This window comes from Gymnoscopelus microlampas, assembly GCF_963454915.1.
Source record: "Gymnoscopelus microlampas genome assembly, chromosome: 21".
NCBI lineage: Eukaryota > Metazoa > Chordata > Actinopteri > Myctophiformes > Myctophidae > Gymnoscopelus > Gymnoscopelus microlampas.
In genome coordinates this window covers 9,087,014-9,097,013 of record NC_139958.1, presented here as the reverse complement: position 1 = coordinate 9,097,013, position 10,000 = coordinate 9,087,014, and the positions used below count along the sequence as shown (strand labels likewise).

The following is a 10,000-nucleotide window of genomic DNA, read 5'->3' as shown; positions in this document are numbered from 1 at the left end:
AATTACAGAAATAGTTTGAGAAATACTGATTTAGAAGGCATTTGTAGAATCGGCCTCAGGTCTTAATGCTGTGCAAAGCTCCCGCGAGAAATGGGCGGTATCCACACTATCCAGCACTAACTACTGTATAACTATAAACATATCCTTTAAGAAATTGTTCTAACCCAAGTGGACGGCAGAGTCCAGTGTGGGTGCTGCTGTTCATGCTTGGTGTGGAAGCCGATTATGCACTTGACCTGTGATTTATGTTCATGTTAGCCTTTTCATCTAATCATTGCGGTGGCATTGATTACTACTTTTTTGTGCATTTCATGGTGTATTAGTTGTCATTTAAACGTTGATCTTCAGCCCCTGTAAATAGGTGTGTGTGTGTGTGTGTGTGTGTGTGTGTGTGTGTGTGTGTGTGTGTGTGTGTGTGTGTGTGTGTGCGTGCATGCGTGCGTGCGTGCGTGCGTGTGGTCTGTGTGTCGCTGTTCATTCCCTGTGGTGCTGAAATGCGTGCATTTGTCTACACGTAGGCAGGCTATGATGGGGATGTGGAATTGAACCGTTTAGAGCAGCCACCAGCAGAACCGTAAATTGGCACCCGTGCTTGTAATCAACTACGTTAACATTGGAAACAGCTATGTCTTAGATTTGGGCAGAATGTTGAGGGATTCAGGTTATTGTAGTTTGACTCTTTGTTACGTTGCGTGGAACGGAAGATTTAAAATGGCTCCTTTCGAAAACAAGTTACAAAGTGCTTTACAATATACAACAGTGAATATACAATAAAGATCATAAATTGCATAAATAGTGCAACAGTTCATAAATCAAGAAAAAGCTGTGCGATAGAGGTGAGTTTTTAGAAGAGATTTGAAGGCAGACACTGCGTTTGCCTGCCTGAGGTCCCCAGGCAGTGAGTTCCACAGCCGAGGGGCCCGAAACGGCAAACGCCCCGGGCGGTCGCCCTTTGTGACAAGGCGAGACTTTGGAATCGTCAATACAGTACATCACTGCTGGATAATCTCAGGCAGCGGCCTGGCTTATAAAGGGAGTTAAAAGATCACAGATATACGCAGGAGCCAGACCAATTAGGGCTTTAAAAACAAGCAGTAAAATCTTTTCAATCAATTCTAAAACTCACAGGTAACCTAGTGAAGGGCCGCAAGGACTGCATGGTGTAATGTGCTGTAATGTGCTCACTTTGTCTTTGTGTGAGGCAGGAGCAGGTGCAGCTGCAGCTGCGTTTTGTATCAGTTGCAGTCTATGAATATTTCACTTACTGATACCCAGTGGTGGAAAAAGTACTCAAACGTTTTACTTAAGTAAAAGTATCAATGCTTCAATGTAGAAGTACTCTGTTACGAGTAAAAGTCCGGAATTCAAAATGTTCTTGAGTAGAAGTACAAAAGTATTGGTTTCAAAATGTACTTGAAGTACCAAAAGTGAAAGTACTAAAATGTTTGAAAATAGCAGATCTACAAGCTTGTAGAGCTTGTAGATCAGCTATTTTTAAATAGCCTAGGTATAAAATAGGGCTAAAGTGTTAATGTATGTTTTATAATAATTTATATCTTTAAAGTAACTAGTAACTAAAGTTTTCAAACAATTGTAGTGGAGTGAAAGTACAAGATTTGCCCTGAGATGAAGTGGAGTAGAAGTAAAAGTATTGAAAATTGGAAATACTCCAGTGAAGTAAAAAAAACACCTCAAAACTGTGCTTAAGTACGGTACTTGAGTAAATGTACTTAGTTACTTTCCACCACTGGAGTTATCACAGAGAGAGAAGGCACGGAGACAGGAGAATTCAATGTCACCATCAGGGTTTCTTTTTTTCCCCTTCATTTTATTAACATGCTGCACAACACACCAACTTGGTCAACAAACAGCATACCTCCCGACCCAAGTCTCTTAGCCCATTGAGACCTGGAACTGTGTCATTTTTAGATTTGAGCTAAAAAAGCATTATTTTACACTTTAGGCTATTCAAAAATAGCAGATCTACAAGCTCATAGCGCGGCACCGAGTGCCGCGCTACGAGCTTGTAGATCTGCTATTTTTGAAAAATCGTGAAAATGTGTGCAAATCTTCTGAATATATATATTTTTAAAGCGAACATTTTTAACTCAAATCGTTGCTTCTGGGGGTCCCTGGAACAAAATATTTTGATGGGGGTCCGCGGTCAAATACATATAATTTTGGGGGTCCTTGACATGAAAAAGATTGAGCACCACTGAGAAACATATGTTTTTCACAAAACTGTTGAGATTTAGGAGACATGTAGAATCGGCTTCAGGTCTCAATGGGTTAGTTTGGTGGATGTTACTACAAGCTCTTTGTTGTTTCCGGGGCAGCCAGCCAGCCATCTCTCCTCTCTCTACCACGTCTCCTGTAGTACATAGGAGGACAATGATATCCCTGTCTGCAATTTCCTTTGTGAAGTCTGCGTTTCTGCTCTCGATATCAAAGGCAGTCGTCCTCCTCGGGTCCTTGAATGAAAGAGCGAAAGAAATGTATTGCATTATTTACAGTGTTGTTGTTCTCTCTCCCTGTCTCTGTCTCTCTCTCCTTTCTCTCTCTAATGGGTCGTCCTATCTACATAACTAAGCACTCGCTATAACTCGGAGAGAAAGACAAGAGAAAACAATTCTCTCTCCTTTTCTTCAGGTCAGCTAGACCAGTGCTTCTCAAACTTTTTCATGTCAAGGACCCCCAAATTGACATTTATTAGCCCGCGGACCCCCATTTGAAAAGACGTGCGAGGGACCCTCCATAAGAGAAGATTTTTACGGGTCTAGCAGTGATTCTCAACCATTTTAATTTCAAGGACCCCCAGTTTAACATGCATTTAGGCTACGGACCCCCATTTAATGGCATTCATACCTTTGGGGACCCCAATTCATATTGTAAAATCAATGTTAATGTAACTCTGAGAGTGTACAAATGGAAACAAATGGACCCGTTAGGATCCATTTGGTTCCATTTGTACACTCTCAGAGTTACAGACTCATAAGGGTCCATTCGGTCCCTGTCCATCATTTAGCTGGGGACCCCCTGGAACCCCCTCAGGTACCCCTGGGGGTCCCCGGACCCCAACTTTGAAAACCAACGAGCTAGACGCCCGCACTCATGTCTACGAGCAACGACAGCAACAAATAGTAATGCGTATTGATTAAGAAGTTATACTATGGCTGCTTATATCTAACATTTATATTTTACCATCACTTATAATACTTCTACAATACATTATGATATTTGACAGCTTGTAAGAGCCTAAATCATTGGTTCTCAAAGTGGGGTCCGGGAACCCCCAGGGGTACTTGAGGGGGTTCCGGGGGTCCCCAGCTAAATGATGGATAGGACCCAAATGGACCCTTATGGGTCTGTAACTGTGAGAGCGTACAAATGGAACCAAATGGACCCGTTTGTACGCTCTCAGAGTTAAATTAACATTGATTTTACAATATGAATTGGGGTCCCAGAGATAGAGATGTCCATTAAATGGGGGTCCGTAGCCTAATGCATTTCAAACTGGGGGTCCTTGAAATTAAAATGGTTGAGAATCACTGCTAGAGCCGTAAAAATCTTCTCTTATGGGGGTCCCTGGCATATCTTTTGAAATGGGGGTCCGCGGGCTAATAAGTGTCAATTTGGGGGTCCTTGACATGAAAAAGTTTGAGAACCACTGGCCTAAATGTCTCCACTAGGCCTAATAGCTATTGTTTTGGTACGGCCTATCTTGTTATGGTTCAGTTTGTCCTTCAGGCAGCTAACAGTATAACTATGATCTCTGCTCTGTGCTCGAGGCAGAACTACCGTACCACTGACATGAATGTTAATGTACTTCTGACCATGATATCATAAAGCATAATCATCACCACCTAGAATGTTGTCTCGACTCCTATATGTGCCTCATCGATTGCTGATTGATCCAGAAAAGTTCTAGAGATCGTAGTTATACTGTAGCTGCTTGAAGGACGAACTGAATCATAACAAGATACAGTAGGCTGTACCAAAGCAATAGCTATTAGGCCTAGTGGAGACATTTAGGCTCTTACAAGCTGTCAAATATCTATCATAACGTATTGTAGAAGTATTATAAGTGACTAGCCCATACCCGGTGAAGAGCGCAGGCGAAAGTAGTTGCAAACTGGGGGTTATTGCATGTCCTGTCGCGCGTCCCCCCCCGCGCGTCCCGTCGTGCCGTCCCCCCTCCTCCCCCGCGGGTCCCGTTGCGGCACCCTCGCGCCCCCCCCCCCCCCCAGTTCAGATGATAATGGTCAATGGCTGTGTGCAAAATCAGAGCAATTGCTCCAGCCACTGAGGAGAACCGGGTAGCTTCACGACTACAAACGGACAGAGGTTACTCAAATTATAGGAGGATAGTAAAATATAAAGGTTAGATATATAAGCAGCCATATAACTTCTTCCTCAGTATTATTCTAAGGAGAGGTTACAGAAAATATATCCTGAGGTCTACGTGACCTGTGACAGATGGCTTTTCAGCCGATAACGCGTTGCTCCATAGCATTGCTTTATGCCTGATGTGGAACTCTGAATCAATCAGCAATCGATGAGGCACATAGGAGTCGAGACAATATTCTAGGTGGAGGTGATTATGCTTTATGTACATGAGATCATGGGGAGAAATACAATAACACTCATGTCAATGGCACGGTAGTTCTGCCTCGAGCACAGGACAGAGATCAGAGTTATACTGTAGCTGCAAACTGAACCATAACAAGATAGGCCGTACCAAAAACAATAGCTATTAGGCCTAGTGGAGACATTTAGGCTCTTACAAGCTGTCAGATATCGTAATGTATTGTAGAAGTATTATAAGTGATGGTAAAATATAAAGGTTAGATATAAGCAGCCATATAATTTCTTCCTCAATGCCCCACAGTTCAAAAATTAATATCTGAAATACTTCAAATTAAATTAGACCCGGATCCAGTCGTTGTTATTTAAGGAATATCTGATGATGTTATGAGGTTAACCAAAAAGCCCGGCAATGTTTCCGATCTTATGGCCTCATTATTGTGAGGAAGTTGCTTCTTATGCATTGGAAGAAGAAAAGATGTGGCTCAGTGATCTTACAAACACACTACTATCTAAAAAGGATTAGTAAGTAAAGTAAAGTAAGTGAGTACATTTTATTTGATATAGCACATTTCACAGAGAGATCTCACAAAGTGCTTTACGTACAGTGAAAAAACTAAACAGGGTATTTAAAGCAGAAAAAGGCTGTACAATTCATCCCAAGCAGGGCAAAAACCTGTGGTGTAAAGTAACTAAGTACATTTACTCTGGGGGGGGGGGTCCCTGGAACAAAATATTTTGAGATGGGGGTCCACGGCCAAATACAAATCATTTTTTGGGGGTCCTTGACATGAAATTTTTTGAGAACCACTGATATTAAAGTTAAAAATGTTCGCTTTAAAAAAAAAGATATATATTCAAAGATTTGCACCAAATTTTCACGATTTTTCAAAAAAATAGCAGCTTGTAGATCTGCTATTTTTGAATAGCCAAAGTATAAGACAATGGTAAAAGTGGTTAAAATCAAAAATGACAGATGCTTAAGGCCTTTGCACACAGGGTGCGATTAGTCAATCAGTTTTTACCGCATGCGGAAAGACGCACGAATCGAACTGGGTTCGGAAAAAAACGCATCGCATCGCCGCATCGCCTCGCCGCACGGGGTGTGCATGAGGTCATTGAGAACCATGTGTTCATTTAAAAAATGATATTGTACGTTTTTTCGTGCGGAAAATCGCACCCTGTCTGCAAAGGCCTTTACCCGGGGCCTGACCATGCAGAGCTCTATCAGTGAGCACCAGATTAGGTACACTTTGGTGGACAAGCTCCCATTACGTTGACAAGGTGTGGTCACCTCTCACTCAATATCTCTCAACCTTGACAGAAAACGACACTTTAAACGCTGACAAACTATCTCATGGCAGAGCAAGGAGGATACTTAAGACTTAGAATTTATTATGGAAAGAGTCAGGAGAGAATCTCTATATCTACAATACGTCAATCGTTTGTTCTCCGCACTTTACCTTTGTATGCATTCATTTTGTTTTTATTTTATAGTATATATTATATTATATGTTATATATGTTGCTGTCCAGCAGAAACCAACGCTTTTGCATTTTTTTCCCCATAAATCAGGGCCATTGAACACCCTTTATGTCTGTGTGTTGTTAACCAATGAAAATCATTAAAAAACGCTTCTGACAAAACCAGCTAACTCTAACCAGCTCTCCATTGGACAGCAGAGATATTATATATATTTTATTTGTATTTTTATGTCTGACAATCCTGTATTCGTGTGGGAAAAAAGGAAAGTAGAACATTCGGATTAAACCGCATGTATATACACATATACATACATATACATACATCTATACATACATATATATATATATATATATATATATATATATATATATATATATATATATATATATATATATATATATATATATATATATATATATATATATATCACTGTATAGTGATATACGTGCTTTTGATTATTGTCATTTGTTGACTTTGAAATATTTCAAACGAAATATAGTAATGCTGCATGTCTGTCGGTCTGTCTGTCTGTGAGTGAGAATGACCGGCTTAGCGGTTGGAATTAGTACAGAGGCATGGACAGATGGCTTTTCAGCTGATGCTACGCGTTGCTCCATTGCCTTATGCCTGTCGTGGAATTATGAATCACTCAGCAATCGATGAGGCACATAGGAGTCGAGACAATTGTTCAACCACCAGACGGTGTATTCATTCACCAAACCAACACGGATGACGGTCAATCATGGTTACAACACTGACACGGTGGTGTCCAGCTTTCCACCCTTCTCCTCTCTCTGATAACTGGCAGCCTTTTATACCCAGCTGCAGCTAATGAGCCTGGACCGCTCCATTCCAAGGGGTGTATTATAAATCTAAAACATAAATAGGCCTACATTCATACCTTAATATATTTAACACACATAATATATTACAAATCTCTATGAACTACAACAAATAGTGATTATTTATCCTTCACACTATACTACAACATAAATATGAGCAATTGCAAACACATCATAACTCAAGGACCCCAACAGAAACAAGTCCGCAAGGACTTTTTTGGCCAGACCTTTTAGACAAAAGCATTATAAATGTAACTGTGTTGTTTTACATTCTTTTGCCTAATAAAAATTTCAATCAATCAATAACCCCCCCTCTGCTATCCTGATGTGGTCCAGCCCAATCATGCTGGAAACACACAACAGGTACTGTTGTGTGTTTCAATCAAACTCAACAATAAAACCTCACACACTACAGACATATTGCACTCTCTCCATGTTGCACTGCAAGGTGAACTGTGTAAATTACTAAAAGTGCAAATGTGCTGTGCAAATAATCATTCAATACATAAGGGTTATATCAAACATAGTAGTAACAGAGGAGCTTTCCCTGTTACACTGTCTGTCTGTCTGTCTGTCTGTCTGTCTGTCTGTCTGTCTGTCTGTCTGTCTGTCTGTCTATAACAAAGCAAGAATCCCTATGCAATTCCTTACACCATTGGTTCTCAAAGTCGGTTCCGAGGACCCCCAGGGGTCCTTGGGGGGGGGTCCCCAGAAAAAATTGTGAATACAGCATCCCAATAATTTTAACCACTGCAAGCTTGTAGATCTGCTATTTTTGAACATTTTTAAAACATTTGGAAATTATTGAGAAACATGTTGAATGATTTTTAATATTTTAACACAAATCTTCTCTTCCTGGCACAAAATATATTTTTTTGATGGGGGTCCATGGCCAAATACATATCAATTTGGGGGTCCTTGGCACAAAATAGTTTGAGAACCACTGCCTTACACCAACCCTCTCCACCTCTCTCTCTCCACCTCTCTCTCTCTCTCTCTCTCTCTCTCTCTCTCTCTCTCTCTCTCTCTCTCTCTCTCTCTCTCTCTCTCTCTCTCTCTCTCTCTCTCTCTCTCTCTCTCTCTCTCTCTCTCTCGACCATGTAGGTGCCAGGTCCCAGTACGAGCGGGTGGACGGAGCGGCCACCATGCGCTGCGGCTCGCTGGCCGACGAGGCGTCGGTGTCGTGGAAGGTCAACGGGTCGGACCTGGGCCGCGCCCAGAAGCACGCGGTGCGCGGCCCCCTGCTGGTCCTGGAGCAGGTGGACCTGCGGTCCAGCGGACTCTACAGCTGCTTTCAGGACCCGGACGGCGAGCGGCGCGACACCATCAACCTCAGAGTCGGAAGTGAGTTTTTTGGTTCTGATGCCTTGATGTCTCAAAAGGTTTTTTTTTTTGTGTGTTTGTGTGTGTCTGTGTGTGTGTGTGTGTGTGTGTGTGTGTGTGTGTGTGTGTGTGTGTGTGTGTGTGTGTGTGTGTGTGTGTGTGTGTGTGTGTTTTGGGCAGTGGTGAAAAGTAACTAAGTACATTTACTAAAAAAAGTATTCATTCACCCATGACCTTAGTCAAATCAGTTCACCCATATCAACTTATTTTTACATTACATTACAGTCATTTAGCAGACGCTTTTATCCAAAGCGACTTACAATAAGTGCATTGAACATAGGTAGGGAACGAAACTACTAATCACCAGAAGTCTTAAGTGCATTTTCTGCAAAAACAAGCAACCAAGAGTATACCTAGCGCTAAGGTAAAAGTGCTATATATCAGCTACCTACTTTCTTAGACAGATGAGACAAAATAGCAAAATCAAATGAGCACGAGCTAATACAAAAAGTGTATCGACTGAACAAGATCCAATAAAACAATACAACAATAAAACAAGAGTTCATGCAACTAGTTAACAACAAGTAAGCCAGACAAAGAGGAATGGTAGTGTTTCTGTTTTTGTTTATTTGATGATTTTAATTGGTCTTTTATTTATGCTATTTCATATGCCTATAGGGCCTATTACTTAAATACAATTGTGAGGTATTTGTACTTTACATGAGTGTTTCCAATTTTAAATACTTTTACTTCTACTCCACTACACCTCAGAGGCAAATATTGCGTTTTTACTCCACTACGAGTATTTGAAAACGTAACTTACTCGTTACTTTGCACGGCAGATATAAATGTATTACATTAAAAAACATACATGAACCACTTTAGCCCTATTTTATACATGGGCTATTTGAAAATAGCAGATCTACAAGCTCACAACGCGTCGCATCGCGATGCGTTGTGAGCTTGCAGATCTGCTATTTTCAAACATTTTAGTACTTTTACTTTTGGTACTTTAAGATCATTTTCATGCCAATACGAGTACATTTTGAATTCCAGACTTTTACCGGTAACAGAGTATTTATTTTTATTGCAGTATTGGTACTTTTATTTAAAGGTAAGGTAAGTGATTTGCTTTGGTTAAAATAAGTGTTAAATAGCTCTACTGTATATTCTGATAGTACTCATTGCTATAGAGTGTTTGTTCAGTAAAAGGAGTCTCCTTGTCTCTCCACCTCTTTATTAAACAGAAAATGCATTTTCATTTCAGTTTCAGTTTCATTTCCAATTTTATCCAACCAGGATAGAGAACTCAATCAGGATACAGATTAAACAAGTGAAATTGGAAGTGATGACACTAAGAAATGAGCAGACAAAATTGGAACTGGAACACTATAAAAATGAAGCTTAAAAATGGGTACTTTCTCCTGATTGGCTGAGATTTTGACACCTACCAGAACATGTATTTTCTGTTTATTAAAGAGCTGGAGAGACGAGGAGACTCCTGTTACTGAACAAACACTCTATAGCAATGATTACTATCAGAATATAGTGCTTTAACATTTTAACAAAATACTTTTTGTTTTAACCCAAAAATATCACTTACCCTACCTTTAAGTACATTTTGATGCCAATACGAGTACATTTTGAATTCCAGACTTTTACTGGTAACAGAGTATTTCTTTATTGCAGTATTGGTACTTTTATTTAAGTAAAGAATTTGGTGTTTTGGGAGTTCAGTCTGAGGTTTATTGGTGCAAAGGGTTTTT

The 10,000-nt window shown here is 40.4% G+C and overlaps 1 protein-coding gene across 1 annotated transcript in view; it reads left to right on the top strand.

Annotated features, from left to right (window-relative positions):
- cntfr (ciliary neurotrophic factor receptor) overlaps positions 1 to 10,000 on the top strand; it is a 94,223-nt gene that overhangs the window by 46,371 nt on the left and 37,852 nt on the right. Inside the window, exon 3 of the mRNA XM_084046223.1 lies at positions 8,016 to 8,255. Within this exon, the coding sequence (XP_083902349.1) occupies positions 8,016 to 8,255 (240 nt within the window). The remainder of the gene's footprint in view (positions 1 to 8,015; positions 8,256 to 10,000) is intronic.